The sequence below is a fragment of the Typha angustifolia genome, chromosome 15 (assembly GCF_048772165.1).
Source record: "Typha angustifolia cultivar Huaian chromosome 15, ASM4877216v1, whole genome shotgun sequence".
NCBI lineage: Eukaryota > Viridiplantae > Streptophyta > Magnoliopsida > Poales > Typhaceae > Typha > Typha angustifolia.
In genome coordinates, this window is record NC_133253.1 from 21,093,819 (window position 1) to 21,114,626 (window position 20,808).

Here is a 20,808-nt window from a genome sequence, read left to right on the forward strand (position 1 = left end):
TTATTTAGGTGTTGATGGCTTAGTTTGGATTTGATTCGGCTCAGATTAATAGTTTATTAGTGTGTTGGCTTAAATAAACAATTTGTTGCGCCATATTAGGAGCAATGACTTAACAACTTAATAATTTAGAGTTTAGATTTTATGACTATATCTTTTGGCTAAAAATTTAGTAGGATCTAATTGTAACGGAGGATTAACATTTTATGTTTGGCACGTATCTAGCCTTTGGACGGTTTGACCAAGCTTATCAGCGAATCAACGAACAAGGCTGCGAGCAACCAAATCCTCACAAGATAGGCGCCCGCGCCTAACCAATCATTTCTGACCTCCTTGCCACGTGTCCACTGGCCTTCAAGGAATCAAGGGAGTGGAAGGAGGGAGAGAGAGAGAGAGAGAGAGAGAGAGAGCGAAGCGGGTAAAAGCTAACAGCAAAAGAGAAAAGGGAGACGAGATTTCCAAATAAACAATCGCCGCCACTCAAGTAGGATAAGAGACGAGCAAGATGGCAGCGCCGGCGTACACGGCTACATCGACCGCGGTTCTCGGAGGAGCTCGCCTTCGCACGTGCGGCTCCGCCGTACCCCGTTCCGTTCTCCTCCCGCCTTTACCGCGGCGCTCCTTCCCCGCGGTCTCCGGCCTCCGTGGTAATCCGCTAACTTGGATGCTTTGATGGAAAAAAATGTTTAAAACTTTAGATGATTTGAAGTAGAATTGTTGGATTTTAGATCTTCTTTTCCCTGCGTCACTGGGTGTGAATGTGGTGTTCTTTGATACCCTAAGCACAAGATTTGATTCATAAATTTAGTTCCTTTAAGCTAAACTCATGATGCTCGATTGAGTCCTCGACTAGCACAATTTATAGGTTGGACTTGTGTGCGCTCAATTGTTAGAATATTTTATCTATGAGTAGTATAGTTGCTCTCCCGCCAGTTGCAATGACCTTATGTGATGTTTCTGTTAGAACTCCCTAATCACCTAAGTGAATACTTTGGCCTCCAAATCATTGGTGTATGTTGAGTTTTTTGTGAGAATCTATGTATATATGTCTGTGGCTGCAGTCTCTTTCTTGGTGGCCAGAATCTTTTCCTAGTCCAACATCCACTAAATTCACACCTCTGGTGTTCCTAGATTTTGAGTTATGCTTGCTCCTATTTTTAAGTGTTGGTGATCACTCTATCTTGTAGAATCATAAACACTGGAAGGTCTTCAAGTGGTTTTCTTTAACAGCCTTCATCTAATATTTTTAACTGTAAGATACTAATTTATGCTCCTCTTGGCAGATGCACAAAAGTTTTCTTCACTTAGGGTAAGAGCCACTTCCTCCTCGGAGGATACTTCTAGCTCTATTCAAAGTGACGATCTCCTGGCAGATCTGAAGGAGAAGGTAGTTCTCACTTTCCTTGTTCTGGGAAAGCATTTGCTATTCCATTTGACATGTATACTAGAGGGTATACTTAATATGCTCTTTGCTACAGTGGGATGGCATTGAGAACAAATCCACGGTTCTCTTATACGGAGGAGGTGCAATTGTTGCAATTTGGCTGTCTTCAATTGTTGTTGGTGCAATCAACTCTGTTCCCCTGGTATTGTTTGACACGATATTAGTTGCATTGTGTCCTTGATTTCTTAAGATCGCTATTCTTTATAATGATATTGAATCTTGATGCCGTTTGTCTTGAAATTGTTTTTTTTTTTTGGTATGCTCTGTAGCTTCCAAAGTTTATGGAGTTAGTTGGGCTTGGTTACACTGGATGGTTTGTGTATCGCTACGTGCTTTTCAAGGTAAGCCTTTATATTACCGATGGTCACTCTTAAGAATCTTCTAGTTCCAAATTCATCCTAAGTTGTATCAAAATCTCATCCTCATTTCTTTATCACATCACTCACACATGATCTGAAGGATCTCTAATTTACGTGTGCCTTAGTAATTTATAGACTTACTTTGTTTGGACTGGAGTTTTGAAGTATGCAGCCCAAAGCTTTGCTTTATCTATCCGTATGGATCTACATTGTAGTTGTTGCTGGATAGTTGGACAACTAAATCAAGATATTGATCTATTGCTTGGTCATCTTAAAAGCTAGATTTAAACTTAGTTTGTCTTATATCCATACAATCTGAAAGAGAACGACAGCACATACACACAGTAGTTTTGAGCAAATTTATCTAATGTTCCATTATCTCTGTACAAATTCTGCAAATTTATCTATAGTTATAGTATCTTGTGAATGCTTTTCTCTTCTCTTACTGAATCTCTTTTGCTCTTTATTATTACCTTTTCTGACGAGATATCCTTGTACAGGAAAGTAGAAAAGAATTAGCCAGTGATATTGAATCTATAAAGAAAAAGATTGCTGGAACAGGTGAATGATTGCATCTCGTTGGTTGGCGATCACTGGAATTCCCCTTAACTATCAGTATAAGCAGAGCTCTGTTAATGTACTTAATGCTGCTGTATCCTATTCCTTCATCAAGCAGTTTTCTCCTCACTCCTTGTAATGACATTGACCACTTGCGATCAGCATCTCTTTTTCCTTAATAATATTTGTGATTGCATGTAATCTGGTTGCGTTTCCCTCTTTTATGGTCAATTGAACACCTATAAATGTTCAAATTCCATCTCTTTTCATCAAGCAGTTCTCACTCACTCCTTGTAATAATAATATTTTACAATTAGCTGTAAGCATTAACTTCCCCCCTCCTTTTAGCATCTTTGATAGACATGAGTTAAGAATTAGTTTCTTATTCAAAAAAGTACATGCAAGCCTTCATGGAGAAAAGATCACAGAGAGAGCAAGCTGCCTCTATATGCTGATGAAGGAGATGAAGTGATTCTCCGTGCGTTTGCTGGTTTCAAAAATTAAAGATTGCGAAACTGCTAATAACTTTATCCACTCACTTCAAAAGTTTAAATTACTGATGAAGAGAGAGAGAGAGAGAGAGAGAGAGTAGAATGGGAAAATTGGATTTAAAACTATCCAATTGCCCAGACTTCTCTCATCCACTATCTTTCCAACCGAAAGATACAAATAACATTCACTACCACTATACTACCCTATTAGATATATGCTATTACCAAATTAACTAATTGCCTATAATAATTTTAGTATTTTCTTATGCTTTCCATAACATGTACTTATGTAGATCTCAGCAATTTGGATTGCCGAAATCTACGCTCTTCGGACAAAATCTTAGCAAAACGAGTCAAAGCTTCTTCGTTGCTACCCCCTCCCTCCACATGCTGGAACAAGCCGGTCTCCATGTTTGCACTGCACACTGGCCTCTTCAGAAGCTTCTCTCCAATCCTCACAAGGCTTCGCAAATTCTCCTGTGTTGAGATGTCCACTGAAGACGTATTCCCCTCCAAGGTGACATCCTATTTCACATATATACCAATGCCAAAACTCACGTTGTTAATCCAATACAAACACCTAATTAAGTAGAAACTTATTCTGTTATAGAAAAATGTTTATATATGGCGCAGCTACATTACTTGGATTCTGAGATAATTCATCTGACTGCGTAGTACTTGGAAGAGGGCTGAAGCGTGTATGTCGACCATGTCGGAGCTTGCCTGAGAAAAGGAGTCGATAAGCGGCGTGTTCCCGTCCTTGATCAGCCACCCGAGAACACCCCATTTTGCGGCCATGCCGGCGTCGAACTTTCCTTTCTTGTCAGCTGAACCTGTCCCGAGAGAGATGACTACAAACTTCCCGTAATCCGTCGGCTTCATCGGGAAGAAATCGTGGTTTTGTGTGAATATTTCCTTCGTTATATGCGTCATAGCTGCTAATGTCTGCACGTACGACCAACGCAAGAAATAACGTACGTATAATGCTATTGCATGGAACTATCATACCGAGGTATAGCTAAATTTGATACTAATTCTTACTGGATTATTTGCGGCGACACCGCCGTCGATCAGGTGATAACACCTTGTGCTTCCTTCGCCATCCTTGGTCTCAAATCTATGGGCAGGAAGATAAGTTGGTGCAGCTGAAGTGCTGATGCACACGTCGGAGAGAAGTGGGTCTTTCAAAGCATCACTCTTTGCCTTCAAGACACATATAACAAAGAGGTAATTAAGTACATACGTATACATATTAACATTGATTTATGAAATTAAACTTAGACATAAATATATACCTCATAGGTGTTAAATATGGTGGGGTGCAAGAGATTGATGTCAAATGTTGGTATGACCACCTGAGTCAACGTCTGGCTCAGCCTAGTCTCCCCGAGAAGCTCTCGCACTAGCGAGTGGAGGTACTTCCCATTATATTTAGGTCCATTGAAGATTTTAAACAACCTTTTGATTTTAGCAAAAGGACCCCTGTAAACTATTCCATCTCCCATCACACAAACGATCAACTAAAGACTTGCTATTTAATTGAACGGAAAGGGATTATTACCTATCCTGAGGAAAGATCTTGGGTGTGTGCTCTACGTAAAAGTTGACTATATCCTTAGCAGCAAACAATGGACGACCGTCCTTATCCGGTGTAGTGAGCATAGCGGTGACTAATCCTCCTGTGCTTGTTCCTGCGATAACATCGAAGTAATCCGCAATCCTCGCATCTCCTCCGTCTAGTTCCTAAGATACAGTAGATTAATCATACATCATAATATGTATATATATATATGTAACTAGTCCTAATCTGAGAAGTTAATTAATATACCTGTAGCTTAGACTCGAGGAAAGCAAGAATAGTTCCTGGAATAATACCCCTCACACCACCACCATCAATACTGAGGAGTGTAACGATGTTTCCCAACACTGGTGGTGGACAACCAACAACGCAACTGCATGCCATTGGAATCTCTGCAGGTTAGAATAGCTTAAACTAGTCAGGCTTTGGATGAGCGATTGGGTTGTCCAGCCCTTGTTTATATAGACTAATGCCAGATCTGAATAAGGAAATATGCACGTTAAGTTTTCCTTAATTTTTCGTGTTGTTAATTATCCGTAGTTATGGAAAGCTATAATGGAAAGCATAGCTTTCCATAATTTAGTAGTCTTATCGGATCGGAAATTGAACTCGGGCTAGTGGTAGTCTTATTGGATTCGGAGTTTTAATTAAGTACCATCCAAAACCCATTTCCGCTTCAACTAACCAAACCCGATTTCACGAATCTTCTATTCTTGTTTGCCACTTTCTCTTCTCCTCTTCTCTTCGCCATGAACGCAATCGCTTCCGCGAAGCCACCGATGCCTCCATCAACCAAAACGGTAGGCTTTTTCTCCTCTTCCCTTTCTCCAATCGTAACTTCGATATTAATTTGGGTAGTTTTTCAGGTGCGCGTGGTGATAAAGGGGCGGGTGCAGGGGGTGTTCTTCCGGGATTGGACGGTCCAGAACGCGCGGGAGCTGGGGATCAACGGCTGGGTGCGTAATCGGAGGGATGGGTCCGTCGAGGCCGTCTTCTCCGGCGAGCCCGACGCCGTCAACGAGATGGTCGAGAGGAGGTGCCGCCTGGGGCCCCCCGCCGCCGCCGTCACGGCCGTCAACGCTTTCCCTTCCGATGAAGCCGTCGTCGAACCCCGACAAGGTTTCCAATGCAAACCCACTGTCTGATTTTTATTAAGTACTAGGAGTTTGTGTTGATATGGAATGTATAGTTCAATGTGGATGATGCCTATAAATCGAACTTCCTGTAGTTGTTTTGATGAAAAAAAAATGTTGTAGTAATTTTACGAGCTGTAAGCCTGTAAGCGTTACAAGATTCCTATCCATGATCTGGTTGTATGTTTTATTACTTCCTTTGATTTAAGTAGTAGTATTGGTGTTTATGATGTTGCATATAACTTTTGTTTGTTTTCATTGGCGGTCGACCAGCTTAAATGTGAGATTCTTAGACTATAATCTATTTTGGTAGTTGGAATCTATTTTGTTTAGTAGAATGTGTGCTACTATTGTCAGTTTGTTCAAGAACTTGTGCCCTCAAGTATTTAAAGACATCACTATTTGACGGGTTAAAATTTTGGTTAAAGTATGTGCTATCTGGAATTTGATGTTTGGTGTATATGCCCCCATTACTTCTGAGACATCTGATTGCTAATGTTCTTGGTCACTGTTGGTAACTTGGTATGACAAGGAAATAATGAGTTAGTATGTGAACTTTTTCTTGTTGGTCAATTTGGTTCTATGTTGCATGGAAAAGGATCTGGGGTAAGGTTGGTTATGAAGTGATTATACTCAAAAGTATGGGGGCCAAACCAGAGGTTATATTGTCGATATTATGACCGAGGAGAGTTATTCACTTGCCTGTGAGCAGCTGGTTGAAGTAATTGTTCTGTGGAAGGGGGGGGGTTGGTTGTGGCGGCCGAGTGTATATTGCTGCATGTCCTAACAGTGTTAATTTATGGATAGGGTGCTAGTATCAAAACTAAGACCCTGAATGGATTGGCTTATGGAAGCGATAAAGGATCAAGCAAGCTTCCTCAGTTTCCTTACCTTCTTGGAGCAAAAGGGAACGGCAGAAGATAAGGAAGAAAAGAATGCATGAGAGAGAGAGAGACATTTCGTGAGAGTTACAGTGATCTCTGAAGAAACTAAATGACTTGTTACTGCTAAAGTTGATTGATACAGTTTCGACTTATTGTTGTTTCTTTCTGTGTTTCTTCTAATGTCAGAAGCTCAGATTTCTTTGCACTCTTTTCTTCTTGGGATCAGTGATTATATTATCCTCTCTTGAAGCAAGAACTTACAAACTCATTCTTGAGACCAGTGATTTAGTTATTATATGTTCATTCACGGCTTGCATTAATATTCATGTAAACTGCTTACATAATTCTGAGATTGTTTTTTTTTTTGCCTTGTCATGGTGAAAACTTCAGGTTCATTGTCTCCAGGTAACAATGCACAAAGTAGTTCTCATCGTATTGCTAAATTATATACAGTCATGCATGATTTGAGTTTATTCTTCAGCTTATTCTCCATTCTATAATGTATTGCAATTGACAATGGGCATGAACTTTTTATGCATGGATGGGAGGGATCTATCCAAAGTGTATGATGCCAGACTATAAATTTGACCCATATTGAACTAACTTGTGTTCTATTTATTGTGATACTTGATCTTGTACTGTAAATTTGATAATTCTTGGGCCTTTCCTTCAATGTTAGCACTTTTAACTTGATGATATGTATTTGGCTTAAATTTTTTTAATGTATTTTAGCATCTACTTTATCTATTTCTGTTGGTTTTTTTAAAATCTCTGGAGGATATTTTATCTGTTTACTTATCGGAGCATCTCAAGTATTTTCTTTCAAAAGTTAGAAATAATTTCCCTACTCTATTCGTGCATAGATCACGTACGATCACCTTAACGTGCAGTTATTTATTTAGGTTGGTGTGCGACAGTGCGAATCTTAACAGGCTCAAATGTGTGTATACCGTAATACTGGCATAATATATCTTAACACACACTAGCAGGAAGGAATTAACCATTTGAGAAGTTAAATATTATTAAACTCACAATTTATGATTATTAAGCTTAATTATTAAGCAAAACAAAAAAAGACTAGCTCATGAACTAATCCTTATAATCAAAAAATAATTAAATATTAATTTGAAAGAAAATCGACTTCAACCGGTGGTGCCCTGATGGTGCAACTCTTCGAGTCTCTCCCTCCCATCACCTTTTTCGAGTTAATGACTAGGTGGCCAAAACTAAATACCCAAGTAGGTGAAATTTCAAAATAAATTTTGACGAACACTTTTAATATAGCATCATTTATTCATTGATAGTAATAAATATATAATAAAATATAACGGAGAGAAAAACTATTAATAGATATTATCTTACGTGTAAAATATTTATAAAGTGTCTGTAGGTATAGCATTACTCTTTTAAAATGTCTACCTATGCTGCCTTAGCGGCACTTCACTCTCCTCTAACTCTCACACTTTTTTAAGTTTAAAAGAAAAGAGAAGAAGGCGAAAGAATAATCCTTCTATCATTCAAGTCCATCGAGAGCATTAAGCAGCAAATGTTAAAATAGAAAAGGAAAGAGAAAGAAAAGGAATCCATGGAGACCGGACACGTCCCGTCCCCTCTTCTTCTTGTTTCCCCATTCTCCCATATAAAACCCTTTGTGCCCACATTTTTATCATACTTAAAAGCTTCTTGGTAATGGTACTACTACTACTACAACCATGTCTGCTTCCGGGAGTAGCAGTCGAAAGCGAGCGAGAGAGATGGGGTTGGACGAGAACGAGTTGTTGGATCCGCACCCGGACATCCACGCCCTCTTCTGCCATTACAACTCCGTCTACTTCCATGACTCACTCGGCTCCTGCGTGGTTCAGTGGAGTTCTCCTCGCATGACCAGGTCTCCATCCCTCTCTTCCTCCTCCATTCCAAGAATAAGCAATGAGTCTGGTTGGCGATTGCTCTGTGTTATGCTATAGACTAAAACACGAAATTGGTATGTGGGTTTGCCCAGGTTTGGTATTTGATTTTTGTTGTCGGCGAGTTTCAAGTGGTACCCATGTCGGTAATGTCATCTTTGTGGCGTAATCTACGAATAAGAAATGGGTTTTACGATTTCTGAGTGTTTTGTGGACGAAAACATTGAAGTTGGTCCTTGTCTTTGGAGAGGTTCGGTGGATGGTTTTTCTATTGAAGTTAAGAATGCTATTTTGTTTTTATTTTTTCGAATATGTTTATCTGTGATGGTTTGAAGAACGAGCGTAAATGTTTGAGATTATTTAACCAAATAAGGAGAAGGAAGGCTATAGATAAGATGGATAAAGGTGAATAAGAAGCAAATCGTAAATCATTTTGGTCTGGACTCTGGCATTATGAAATGGATCGCGCTTGTGATTAGTTTGTAGCGCATCCTGCTCTCAAGATTGTCGGTCAGGAACCTAGTGTGATTAGATGTTCTTGCTATTGTCACATTGGCGCTGATTGTGTTTGTGATCTTTGTCTACTCACAGGGATCTCACAGTAGGTTCATGTTCCTTATCAACCAATACATAAAATCTTATTTTGATGTGATGCAGCTGTGCTGGAACATGTCGTTATCTTCGAGGAGGTGGCTGTGAAATACACCTTTCAGAGCCTCTACTGAAATTTCGTCCAACAGCTGATCTTAAAAACACCTTGTTGCATGAGATGATTCATGCATTCTTATTTATTACCAAAAAGAAAAGGGACCACAGGTAATATGCTGTTTTTATGTGAATTTTGAATAGTAGGTTTACACTTCTTTGTTCTTCAAATCAAACTCCTTTGGTACATCTGCAGTGATCATGGGCCCAATTTTCAGACTCTCATGAATGCTATTAACTTCAGCTCAATAACTGATCACCAGGTTCAGCATAATGATAGCTTCAGAGGGCTATATTAAATTTACTAGTTTTGGTTTTATAGATGTTATACTGATTGGTTGGTTATTCACTTAGAGACCATCCGGTGGGTACAATATCACAATCTACCATGACTTTCACGAGGAAGTTGACAGCTACAGAGTTCATCATTGGATTGTTAGTATAACTTTCATTATTTTAATTCCATAAAATATTTCTTACTTTTGGTCTGAGAATGCTTATCTGTTCATTATTCTTCTATAGTCAATTTTCTAAGTTGTGTACAGTGTGAATCCTGTGGTGATCTAATCAAGAGAGCCATGAACAGAAAACCATCAGCCAGTGACTGCATTCAAAACATGGGGCACATTAGAGCTTGTGGCAATTTCTCCTGCCATTGGCACAGGTAAGAATATTACAATCACTGATATTTGATTGGAGTTGCTTCATTGAGTTCATTCTTTATCGTACAGTTGGATGGAGGAAAATGAGAAACAATATATACTCAAATAAATTCTTGTGAACATCTTTTAACTGTGATTGAAACTTGGAGTTAGTCATAAATATCTATCTAGGAAGGTATAGAAGTATTTAATTCTCCCTATAAAAATATTGAGTTTTCAATTTATGGATTAGAGGCTGATGTTTTGTTATTTGATATTTATTAACTTTAGTGAATGGATAATGGTTACTAACAGATGATGTTTTATATAGATTCTATAGCTAGGGGTGTAAACGAGTCAAGCTTGATCAAGCCTGGCTATTATCAAGTTTGAATTAAAATTAATTTCAAGCTAGTGATTAAGCTTGAATTGAAATAATTTCAATTCAAGCCAATTTTGAGCTAATTTTAAGCTCGAGCATAAACGAGCCGACCAATAAATAATTTCAAACCTCAATCAATTCAAGCCAAATTTTGAGTTTGATTTAGGCTTGAATCAAGCTTAAAATAAGGCTTAATTCAAAAATATAAACTAATAGAATTAAAATTTAGAACTAAACTCTATAATATTAGAGTGCTTAACAATCCACTTAAGTAAATCTTAGAATATAATAGAATATAGAAAATATTATTCATATATATATATATTATAATTATTTTGAGCCTTATTGAGCTTATTTGATCAAGCCAGTTCATGATTAAGCTTGGTTTGAAATTATTTTTCAGCCTATTTTGAAGATCAAGCTTGGTTCAGCTTATTTTCGAGCCGAGCTTAATCAAGTTTTATCGAGCTAAGCTCAAGCGGGCTTGATTATTTTGATAACCCTATCGATGGCAACTATATCTGATGTTTTCCTTGATCTTCATTGGGTGATCACAACTAAAGATTGGGGACAGAATAATGAACAACTAATGTGGTAAAAGATGAGTTGTTATATAAGCTCTCTTATCCTTCAAAGATGCAGAAAACATCTGTTTCTATGCTTATTCATTTGTTTCATTTAGAATCTGGAAAACGGAGTCCATCAAGGCTAATCGACTAAAGCATGATGAGAAAAATGAGAACCAATACAGGGAATTTGCAGAGAAGACTTCAGTGAGGAGGATGTGGAATAATATATTGAGAAGTTGTTACTGCTGATTGATACCAAAGGATTAATCCTTATCAGAAAGTACAAAACCAAAACAATGTGACGTTGCATGAAAATCATCAGAATGTGAAATGATCTCATTAAATCACTATTTCTTTGATACTGGAATATGTCAAGCTGAGAATTATGTTACATTAGATCAACTCATTATAGACTAAGCAGTAACATTCCTCGCTTGTAGAAGTGAAGATTGGAGTCAAGATTAGGACTTCATCCATGTCTGTTTCACTGGGATAGAAAAATAGTTTTACAAAAGTTGACTTCCTGTTGTTTGCAACATAGAGTGTCCTTGCTCTTAAGAAATTTACGGTATACACTATTTTCTAGCTTGAAGAAACTTACTAGGATTGCTAACCTTTTCAAGAAGTCAACTGACTTACATTTATGCTGCAGGTCCTTGTAAAAACACCATCGGTGACTCCAGTTTCCAAATCATTTGCTCCTACAGCATTTTTGTTCATCCTCATGAATATAAATATCTTCTCTTAATATGCATCATATATTTCTCAGCCTATTTGCTACTGCTAAGGTAATATTCCTACTGCAGTGTTTTATATTCCATATTAGTTAAATGTGCTTCATCTTCTTTCTGCAGGCACAGGATATCATGCAATGGTAGTTATGCAAAGATAGCAGAACCACCTGGGTACAAGGACAAGAGACGAGATTCAAAAGGTCGGAATTCAATCTCAAGTATAGGAGTTCATCATGTGGCTGTTTTTCTGCTCTAAATTTTTAATATAGCTGCTTCAAGCTTCAATAAAATGATGGGCAGCATTTAGCTGAAGTTTTATACGTCTTCTCCTGAATTCAGCTATATCTTAGACTATTCTTTTTGAGGAAAAAATTCTTGATGAGATTCCTTTCACTGGTATATCATGATTTGCTTAGAGAGATGACTGATTATTTGTGTTTCTAAAATGTTAGGGGATGATATTTTCTTTTTTGAAATGCAAGTCTCATAATAGGAATCTGTTGCATAAAATCAAATTATGAATTCCTCAGTCGCTAGGTTTCTCTGATTCTTTAAAGCATTTTTCTCTCAAACTTGTATCATTATTTTTCAGGTACCCAAAAGCTTATTGACAGCAAGTCGAAAAAGTCGAATGTAGCTGTACTGGGTCAACGAGGTTCACGTAGCTCAAAAGGAATGAAGGATAAATCTGATGTCCCAAAGTCAAATGCAATAACAAAATTCTTTCGTATTGAGGGAGACTCTAAAGCAAACTTAGATAGCCGTCCTTCCTCAAAGAGTGTTGTTGTATATGGAAGGTTAAAGGGCACTGCATTGAAGAGTAAAACTCCATCTGTGGCTCTAGATACAGAGAAGCAAGTCAAACCACTGAAATCTGAGAAGCGGAAGTGTGGTTCCACATCTATCAAAAAATCTCCTCGAGGGTTGAATGAGTTCACAGTGATTAGTGAATGGCTAGAATATTATGCAGATGAAGAAATGGATGAAGACATAGAACCTCTGATCAATAAGAGAACCGAGAGAAGGAAAAAGCATAAAATGCTGAAAAGTCCAATTGCAAGATCCCTAGAGGCTGAGGATGTCCGGATCACTTTCCTCGGTCATCCAAGTAGTTTCAGAAAAGGTGCTGAGAGGTCCTCCCTTTTGTATCACAAAAACAGTGAGCTAAGAACTCCCAAGTATCTAGCTGTGGAGCATGTTTCTTCTATTAATCGCCTGGATAGTACCACTGCAGATACTTCAGATCAATCTGCCTCTCTCCAGCTTGTGAGTTTGTCAGCTGCCCTGCCCATGAATTCACCGATCCAGGATAATGTAGTAAACATCTCAGATGATTCCAGTTAGCTGTGTTTTTGATGCATCACCTATGAATTTGACGTTCCAACAATCAGTAGCTGCTCAGAAAATTTCACAGCTGTTTTTTACCTTTGGTAAGCTACAGGTTTTGATGTAGTTTCAGATGACTAAGCGCCACAGTTTCAGTATCCAGCTGAGGTGATTACTAGAATAGTAAATCCTGTTCTAATATTTTTCACTGTGCCTAATATGAAGAATATATTGAAGTCTGACCGAGTTTTGTGAAGAAAAGCATACAGATTAGTTGGAAGTACAAGGGAGATGCCCATTCAAGGATGAACACAATATAGAGAGATACATGTGCAAACTTTTCCATTTACCTGTAGGATAATTTTGTGCATATTTCGTGAGCAGTGCTCGATGAATTATATAGTGTTTACGATTTACACTTCAAAGTTGTGCAGATCTTTTGCAGTCAGTATCATGTTTCTAATTCTTGTTTAAAAATGACAATCTTTACTTGAAACTAACTAGCATTTAGTTTACAGATTTCTTGGTATTATATGCATAGCTTACCGGGCAGTCTGACTCTGATCCTATTTAAGCTTTTTCTCTTTCCTTTTTTTGGGTAAGAAAGGTATAGTTCATAAATGTCAACTAAACATTTCTCTACATAATAATCCATCAAACATAAGTGAAGATTTGTTCCCAAACTAGTTAACAATGGAAAATAGAGGGTTAAAAAAGGTCCAAAATAGTGTGTTCGAGTTGCCATGGAATGGGAGCTCGGTGGCAAAAAAATGTTGATGAGATTTTTTAGTCAGATTTATGGATGTTCTAATTCAACTGCGGAGGAATTAATGTTGATTTTCTTATCTGTTATTAAGAAAAATAAAGCGCTTAATTAAGCGCCGTCTTATAGCACGTAAATGCGAAAAACTAGCCCAATGTGCACCGTAGAATAACAAAAATATAGGGTGTGAAATGCAACTTTTGTCGCTCACTTTATATTTAACCCCCAAAGGGGAAAATGACAACGGCTAACCCTTCCGTCTTCCCATGTTTCTCCTCTCTGTCTCGCTCTGTCGTCTTGCGCCTCTTTCTCTCTCCCTCTCCCTCTCTCTCTTCCTCCTCCACTGAACTAATTAGCTGTTCTTTTCTTCTTCCGAGAGATCTAGAAGCTAGGGTTCCTGCTTCTCTCGATCGGGATGGGGCTTTGGGATTCTCTCCTAAATTGGCTTCGAAGGTACTTCCGTTGCTTGCGTCACACTCCAAGATATGTCATGGTTTCGTTAACTAAGCAGGGTTTTCGATATTTTGGATCTCTCCCGATTCGACGGGTGCAACACTGCTAGGATCTTATGTTATTCTATTGCAAGTATTTTTGATCGATTTATAACAGTAAAAATCCATCTTTTTTTGTGTGGTCACTGTACTGTTTGAGATGATAACGAAAGAGAAAGGGAGTAGTGTATCAGAATCATTTGGTTTGATGTCAGTAGCTTAGTACAAGAATAAGATCCATATAACCAACCCCAAATTGTTGGGACTCAAAGGCTCGTTTGCTGTTCTCTTTCCTGAAACTTAGGAAATTGCTGAGAGAGGGAGAGCTACGACTGTGCGATCTATTCAGATTTGTAAAATGTTGTAAGAAAAAACTAGTTTGGGTAAGGAGAAGTGGTAGCTGTATCATATCATATAGTCTATGTTCATAGATGAGTTCTCCGCATTCTCTATTACACATCTTTACTTGGTGGTTAGTAATTCACCACAGGTTGCGGGCACCACAGGATTTTTTTTTAATCCAGGTCAGATAATCAACAGTTTGGCTGTATACCAAGGCACTGAAAATTCTGAGATACATTGCTAGCGGATCTGAGATATTAGTTAAAGCTAGTACCTTCCAGATCTACACTTTGATATGTTGGGCTTTTTCATGACATGATGTGCTTGGAGGAATCTTATGTCAACATAAATTCACATTATCTTGAACTTTATTATCTGGCAAAATCAAATGAAGAGCACCTTCATAAGATTATTTTGGTACTCTCTTAGTTCTACTAGATTTAAGCATGATATTGTGGGCTCATTTCTTTTTGCAACCTACTGTAGTATTACCCAACTGGATCTCTGACCTAGGCATTGTAAACTTTTCTTTTATAGAAAAGGTTTTATTCAGTATAAAAATTGTGAACAAATGTGCAAGAGTTTGGAAAAATATACTGTTATGAAGAATATTTCTATATGCAGGGTATTTCATGTATGTGTACGGTAATTTACATAATATATCTTTGTTGTATTGTATCTCTTGACCCAATCTATTTCACATCATTACTGTTCAAGTTTCATGGTCAGAAAATTTTCCCTCATTTTAAAATCTTTGTGCTGTAGTTTGTTTTTTAAACAGGAAATGGAACTCTCCCTAATTGGCCTTCAGAATGCTGGAAAAACTTCTCTGGTCAATGCCATTGCGGTGAGTTGTTCTCATGCTTCTTACCTTTTCTTTCCTTGAATTTCGTAAGTCTGCTGGTTCTCATTGATGCTTTTACTCTTTTCAGACTGGTGGGTACAGTGAGGACATGATTCCAACTGTATGTAACCTCTTTACATATCCTATGCTGTTATGTATATGACCTGATATCTTTCTTAAGCCCTGCACTAACACCATCTACCCATGAAATTTAGGTCGGTTTTAATATGCGTAAAGTTACTAAAGGAAATGTAACCATAAAACTTTGGGACCTCGGAGGACAGAGGAGATTCCGCACCATGTGGGAGCGTTACTGTCGTGGAGTTTCCGCAATCCTGTAATTTTTTTCCTACTTAATTAACTTTTCCTGACGAGATTTTGATTAGCTTTCTTTATGGAAAAAGAGAAGAGTGAGAACAAATGTTGAATATGTAAGCTAAGTTTAGTGAAGTGCATGATCAGTTGGTTGGTAGATTAAGTTTGACTTTGGTTCATATTTCTTATGCTTCCAAAATGATGCATGCATTCCTGGAGTCGTTTGTTGGCTGCCATGTTCTTGAAGTAGGACAACGACCCAAATAGAATCTGAAATTGTCACCCAGAAGTTTTGCACAAAAAAGTTATCTCATGAGAAGTAGTGTTGCTGGATTATTAGATGGCAGCAGGTTTTGAAATCTCAATACAAAAAGAAGGCAGTATATGTAGCAGTTAAATGATAAGTTGTAGTTCCTTTTTATTCTTTTGGTTTCAAATATTTTCGTTCATGCTTTAAGAAACATTAGCACACATTTCATATGCTTGAAGATTTATAAAACTATTTGTCCATCAGGTGGACTTTTTGCTTAGTTACTAAAGTTCTTGCGTAGAAGTTTGTTCCTAAAGTTCTTAATACAAGGAGTTAAGGACAATGTCTATGTTAGATATTGTACTATTTGGCTAATGTGTTTCCTTTCCTATTACCCCCAATGCCTTCTTTTTCAAATTGAGATAACGTTTGTACACTATGCTAGTGCAAGACAGAAATAATTAGTCTGTCCTATAGTAGGATTTTAAGTGGTGCATATATGCAACTGCAAAGCAAAGACTGGAGAATCCTTCCTTGCATTCTATTTTCATACTATAAGAAACTAAATTAAGCCTATGAGGATGTTCTCAGTTTGTTCCTGTTCATTTGTGAATCTGGTTTGACAGTCAATTGTATCTCTGAATTTTACTTTTCTATAGTGACCTTTTCTTAAATGTTTATGTCTGGTTTCTGATTTCCAGAGCCATCATAATAATTTTGAATTTTGGCAGATACGTTGTAGATGCTGCTGACAGAGATAGTGTACCTATATCCAAAAGTGAGCTGCATGACCTGCTGACAAAACCATCCTTGAGTGGGATTCCTTTGCTAGTCCTTGGAAATAAGATTGACAAATCAGAAGCTCTTACCAAGCAGGCCTTAGTCGATCAGCTGTGAGTTCAATTACAATCTTTACCTTAGCAATTCTCCCACTTGAAATAAAGAAATTTATAGCTTGATCTATTTTGATTCTGTTTTTTAACCATTGATTCTAAAATTACCTATTTTATTATGATTTGAATCCAGAGGTCTGGAGCATATTGAGGACAGGGAGGTTTGCTGTTACATGATCTCATGCAAGGATTCCATCAACATAGATATTGTCATTGACTGGCTTATCAAGCACTCTAGAACTGCAAAATAACCGACTTATCATCTCGCCCTTGGTTGTTGCACTACATGCCGGAGAACTAAGATGAATGCGGTTTCAGTCTCATCAGGACCGTAGGATTTAAGAAAATAAACGAATTTGTTGTATCCATTGGGAGATTGATAAGAGTGGTAACTTTGCATATGCATGGGAGCTGGGGATCATCATCTTGAATCTTGTATGAGTATGTGTACAGACTTACAGTCCAGTTATTTGAATTTGTACTGCAAAGATCCCTTTATTCTTAGACGTTGGACTCGCTGCTTTAAAATTTGATGGACATAATATCTCCTTTGTTATGGCGGAAAGGTATTTCTGAGATAAACGGGCAATTTGCCAGAGCGAATTTGAGCAATAACCTGTTCTAAATGGGCCATAAAGTTTTCTGGAGGAGGAGTGCATAGTAAATATTACATGAAGCATGGGGAAGAATTTCTTTTTTATGAGAAAATTTGGTACTCGTTGAACTTTTAGAGCAAGTTGTTTTCCACACCGGCTGAGGATTGCTTTCCAAATGTTCGATCAAATTCCAAGTAGAGATATCTTCTCTGGGAGGAAGAAACGACGCTTAGAGTTCTCGTTCATTTGGTTCTACAGTTCTTCCAGGCGATCCACAATTTGCGGTGATATTGCGAGTTTCGACATTGAGTTGAGTGCTTTATTCTCTCCAATCACCTGGAGAGGATTGGAGTCTCAACTTCTTCCGGTATAAGAGGTACTGCTATTATGTTTCTTTAATTTATGAATAGAATCTTTCATGCTCTCCCAGAAGTTTATATATTGTTTACCAAGAAGAGCCTTGGCTATTGGATATCCTGGCACAGGGCCTGTCGCACTCTTTCTCAATTTCAACGCCAGAGCTAACACCAAATCTCTCCTGAACTACCAAAGTTGAATCAACGTCAACTCCAAAGAACATGGCCTTTAGGTACTTCCATCTACCGCCACCCATCAAATAAATCGCCTTCATTTCCCTCTCTTTTTAAGTCCAACAGCGTCGCAACTCCAAGTGTACTCCCAAGGCAGCAAAGGCAATGGCCGCCTGGAGGACGTCGGAGGTTCAGCTTCGAGGTGCCGACACGAAGAGAAGCCTCGAGAGCCTTCTCGACCAAAACCTGCCGGTCAACCATCGCACACCGGTGTTCTACCCTGGCCAAGGCCTAGAGTTCCACAACTTATCATACAGTATATTCAAGAAGCAGAAGAAAGACGGTGCCACAGTCAAGAAGGAGGTCTACCTTCTTAATGACATCTCCGGCCAAGCCCTTCGCGGCCAAGTCACCGCCGTTCTGGGACCTAGCGGGGCCGGGAAGTCCACGTTCCTCGACGCACTGGCCGGCAGGATTGCGCAGGGGAGCTTGGAAGGATCTGTGCGCATTGATGGAAGACCGGTAAGTTGGTTAGTTTTTATGTCAGGGTAATATTGAGAAGATATTAAATTTGCATGGATAAAATTTTGATTAGGTAACAACCAGCTACATGAAGAAGGTATCATCATATGTTATGCAAGATGATCAGCTCTTTCCCATGCTGACGGTGTTTGAGACGTTCATGTTTGCTGCCGAAGTGAGGTTGCCTCCGTCGCTTTCTCGATCCGACAAGCAGCAGAGGGTTTGTGAGCTACTCAACCAGCTGGGTTTGCAGGTAGTTTGATCATCTCAAATTTGTTAAGACTTGAAATCTAAGATGTATACAAATGTAGATATTTTCTTTTTTTTCCTCGTAATCTTATAGAACGAAGAATTGAACTATGAATCAAACAACAGACAGCTGCTCATACATACATTGGAGATGAAGGGAGGCGAGGTGTATCAGGAGGTGAGCGTCGTCGAGTGTCGATCGGGGTTGACATCATACACAAACCATCTCTGTTGTTCCTTGACGAGCCCACTTCTGGGCTCGATTCTACCAGTGCTCATAGTGTAGTGGAGAAGGTGAAGGATATCGCCAAAGGAGGGAGTGTCGTGCTGATGACGATTCACCAGCCATCCTTTAGAATTCAGATGCTTCTCGACCGAATCATCATTCTCGCAAGGTGATAATTTCAACCAAAAAAGAAAAAAAGTTTCACAAATTTAATTTATCATTAGACATTAAAGAAAAATACAGTTTCCAAAGTGGTCACAAAAGGTATAACTTGTGTATAATTTCATTCAGAGGAAGGCTGATCTACCTGGGAAGCTCAACCACCCTCCCGGAGCACCTCGAAGGATTCGGCCGACCAGTCCCTGACGGCGAGAACAGCATCGAATACCTTCTCGACGTCATCAAAGAGTACGATGAGTCGACTCTCGGCCTTGAGCCATTAGTCCTCTACCAGCGCGACGGCCTGAAGCCGAACCAAGCCGCAAGAACTCCAATCCGGAAGACTCCAAAACCTCATAAGCCCTCATTCCAGAAATCCGCTCAGTACTCCCGGCAAATCCAGCTCAACAGCAACCAATTCTCCACCGGCGGCAGCGGCAACCCAACGTCCAGTTACCTCGAATCATTTGACGATGACCTCGACGACGAGGACCATGAAAACTTCGACAATTCTCTTGAGAGAAAGATCCAGACACCCTCAATGAGCGTGGCCTACAACCCAAGACTAGCTTCCCAATTCTACAAAGACTTCTCCGTATGGCTTTACCACGGCGTAACCGGCACTCCACTTCGCAAGCCCTCTTGGACCCCAGCTCGAACACCTGGCCGCACTCCCGCCAAAACCCCGATTTCAAGTTACTATCCAAGCCACAGCACTACACCTATCGTCCGCATGCCTTATCCACCTTCTCCTCTCACTCCAGTCTTTGAACCCCGGGTCGCGGCCTATGACCTCGCTATCGAGCCCAAGCCGCTTGAGGATCCTCACGACGGGCCCAAGTTTGCGAACCCGTGGCTCCGCGAGGTAGCGGTGCTCTCGTGGCGCACCGCGCTTAACGTGGTCCGCACGCCGGAGTTATTCCTCTCCCGCGAGATCGTCCTCGCGGTCATGGCCGTCGTCCTCTCCACCCTATTTCACCACCTCGGCGGCGAGGACTTCACCACCATAACCCGAATCCTCAACTTCTACATCTTCGCCGTCTGCCTCATCTTCTTCTCCTCCAACGACGCCGTGCCGACGTTCATCCAAGAACGGTTCATCTTTATCCGGGAAACCACGCACAACGCCTACCGCGCGTCGTCCTACGTGATCTCCACCCTCATCGTCTACCTCCCCTTCTTCGCAATCCAGGCCTTCACGTTTGCCATCATAACAAAGCTCATGCTCCATCTCCACGGGAGTTTGCTCTACTTCTGGATCATACTCTACGCGTCGCTTATAACGACCAACGCCTACGTGATGCTCGTGAGCGCGCTCGTGCCGAGCTACATCACCGGCTACGCCGTCGTGATCGCGACGACGGCGCTGTTCTTCCTCACGTGCGGCTTCTTCCTGAAGAGGAAGCTGATACCGTGGTACTGGAGATGGCTGCATTACATATCGGCGATTAAGTATCCGTTCGAGGCGTTGCTTACGAATGAGTTTGGACGAAGTCGGTGTTTCTTTGGCGACGTGAGTGATCTAACGCCAGGGCCGCTCGGAGATGTCAGTGCCCATCTGCTCCAATCACTGAACACCACGTGTCCGTTGTCGGGGAAGCAAGTGCTCGATACGATGAACATATCCACGGATAGCAGCGTGTGGACTGACGTGGCTATTCTGCTTGCGTGGGGTGTGCTCTATAGGCTCTTCTTCTACGTGGTTCTCAGGTTCTACTCCAAGAATGAGAGGAAGTGATCCAGGCTGCTGCTTTCATTTATTCCTTTGCTACACTATTTATAAGCATGTCTATCGATACTAAATAATTGATTTGAATCCTAATTCATTCGAAGCCACTTGTAGTTGTCGGAGTAGGACAAGGAACATTTAGTAGTCATCATCAAAGGGTAAGCATGGAAGAATCTAGTCCTAAGAAAGT

General features: G+C 39.8%; 5 protein-coding genes across 5 annotated transcripts; 4 read left to right on the forward strand and 1 right to left on the reverse strand.

The window, feature by feature from the left end:
* The first annotated feature begins 375 nt into the window (after window positions 1-375).
* Window positions 376-2,559, forward strand: LOC140778076 (protein CURVATURE THYLAKOID 1A, chloroplastic-like). Its single transcript, XM_073122608.1, has 5 exons — window positions 376-644; window positions 1,281-1,384; window positions 1,476-1,583; window positions 1,711-1,782; window positions 2,301-2,559. The coding sequence occupies exons 1-5, from the start codon at window positions 503-505 to the stop codon at window positions 2,367-2,369; spliced, it is 495 nt and encodes a 164-aa protein (XP_072978709.1). The 5' UTR covers window positions 376-502; the 3' UTR covers window positions 2,370-2,559.
* Window positions 2,560-3,134: 575 nt separating this feature from the next.
* Window positions 3,135-5,097, reverse strand: LOC140777059 (patatin-like protein 2). The gene is made up of 8 exons (XM_073120959.1): window positions 5,084-5,097; window positions 4,678-4,801; window positions 4,411-4,592; window positions 4,378-4,380; window positions 4,145-4,331; window positions 3,891-4,052; window positions 3,492-3,794; window positions 3,135-3,374 (listed from the first exon to the last, which is right to left on the reverse strand). Exons 1-8 carry the CDS (start codon window positions 5,095-5,097, stop codon window positions 3,135-3,137), a joined length of 1,215 nt encoding a protein of 404 aa, XP_072977060.1.
* Window positions 5,098-7,995: 2,898 nt separating this feature from the next.
* On the forward strand, window positions 7,996-13,185 carry LOC140778848 (uncharacterized). The gene is made up of 7 exons (XM_073123734.1): window positions 7,996-8,333; window positions 9,010-9,168; window positions 9,254-9,320; window positions 9,412-9,492; window positions 9,603-9,721; window positions 11,504-11,583; window positions 11,976-13,185. The coding sequence occupies exons 1-7, from the start codon at window positions 8,158-8,160 to the stop codon at window positions 12,725-12,727; spliced, it is 1,434 nt and encodes a 477-aa protein (XP_072979835.1). The 5' UTR covers window positions 7,996-8,157; the 3' UTR covers window positions 12,728-13,185.
* A 545-nt stretch (window positions 13,186-13,730) lies between these two features.
* On the forward strand, window positions 13,731-17,113 carry LOC140777361 (ADP-ribosylation factor-like protein 8c). The gene is made up of 6 exons (XM_073121413.1): window positions 13,731-13,925; window positions 15,071-15,152; window positions 15,238-15,270; window positions 15,365-15,486; window positions 16,446-16,607; window positions 16,741-17,113. The coding sequence occupies exons 1-6, from the start codon at window positions 13,888-13,890 to the stop codon at window positions 16,856-16,858; spliced, it is 555 nt and encodes a 184-aa protein (XP_072977514.1). The 5' UTR covers window positions 13,731-13,887; the 3' UTR covers window positions 16,859-17,113.
* Window positions 17,114-17,898: 785 nt separating this feature from the next.
* LOC140777359 (ABC transporter G family member STR-like) lies at window positions 17,899-20,760 on the forward strand. Its single transcript, XM_073121411.1, has 4 exons — window positions 17,899-18,255; window positions 18,329-18,508; window positions 18,631-18,899; window positions 19,022-20,760. Exons 1-4 carry the CDS (start codon window positions 17,899-17,901, stop codon window positions 20,625-20,627), a joined length of 2,412 nt encoding a protein of 803 aa, XP_072977512.1. The 3' UTR covers window positions 20,628-20,760.
* The last annotated feature ends 48 nt before the right edge of the window (window positions 20,761-20,808 follow it).

Coding starts and splice junctions, on each gene's coding strand:
- LOC140777359 (XM_073121411.1), top strand. CDS start 17,899: ATGGCCGCCTGGAGGACGTCGGAGGTTCAGCTTCGAGGTGCCGACACG. Junction 18,256..18,328: donor TGCGCATTGATGGAAGACCG/GTAAGTTGGTTA, acceptor AATTTTGATTAG/GTAACAACCAGCTACATGAA. Junction 18,509..18,630: donor TCAACCAGCTGGGTTTGCAG/GTAGTTTGATCA, acceptor ATCAAACAACAG/ACAGCTGCTCATACATACAT.
- LOC140777361 (XM_073121413.1), top strand. CDS start 13,888: ATGGGGCTTTGGGATTCTCTCCTAAATTGGCTTCGAAG. Junction 15,153..15,237: donor CTCTGGTCAATGCCATTGCG/GTGAGTTGTTCT, acceptor TACTCTTTTCAG/ACTGGTGGGTACAGTGAGGA. Junction 15,271..15,364: donor GTGAGGACATGATTCCAACT/GTATGTAACCTC, acceptor CATGAAATTTAG/GTCGGTTTTAATATGCGTAA.
- LOC140777059 (XM_073120959.1), bottom strand. Junction 4,053..4,144: donor CCATATTTAACACCTATGAG/GTATATATTTAT, acceptor TGTGTCTTGAAG/GCAAAGAGTGATGCTTTGAA. Junction 3,795..3,890: donor GTGTCGCCGCAAATAATCCA/GTAAGAATTAGT, acceptor TCGTACGTGCAG/ACATTAGCAGCTATGACGCA.
- LOC140778076 (XM_073122608.1), top strand. CDS start 503: ATGGCAGCGCCGGCGTACACGGCTACATCGACCGCGGTTCTCGGAGGA. Junction 645..1,280: donor CGCGGTCTCCGGCCTCCGTG/GTAATCCGCTAA, acceptor TCCTCTTGGCAG/ATGCACAAAAGTTTTCTTCA. Junction 1,385..1,475: donor TGGCAGATCTGAAGGAGAAG/GTAGTTCTCACT, acceptor TCTTTGCTACAG/TGGGATGGCATTGAGAACAA.
- LOC140778848 (XM_073123734.1), top strand. CDS start 8,158: ATGTCTGCTTCCGGGAGTAGCAGTCGAAAGCGAGCGAGAGAGATGGGG. Junction 8,334..9,009: donor AGTTCTCCTCGCATGACCAG/GTCTCCATCCCT, acceptor GATGTGATGCAG/CTGTGCTGGAACATGTCGTT. Junction 9,722..11,503: donor TTCTCCTGCCATTGGCACAG/GTAAGAATATTA, acceptor TTCTTTCTGCAG/GCACAGGATATCATGCAATG.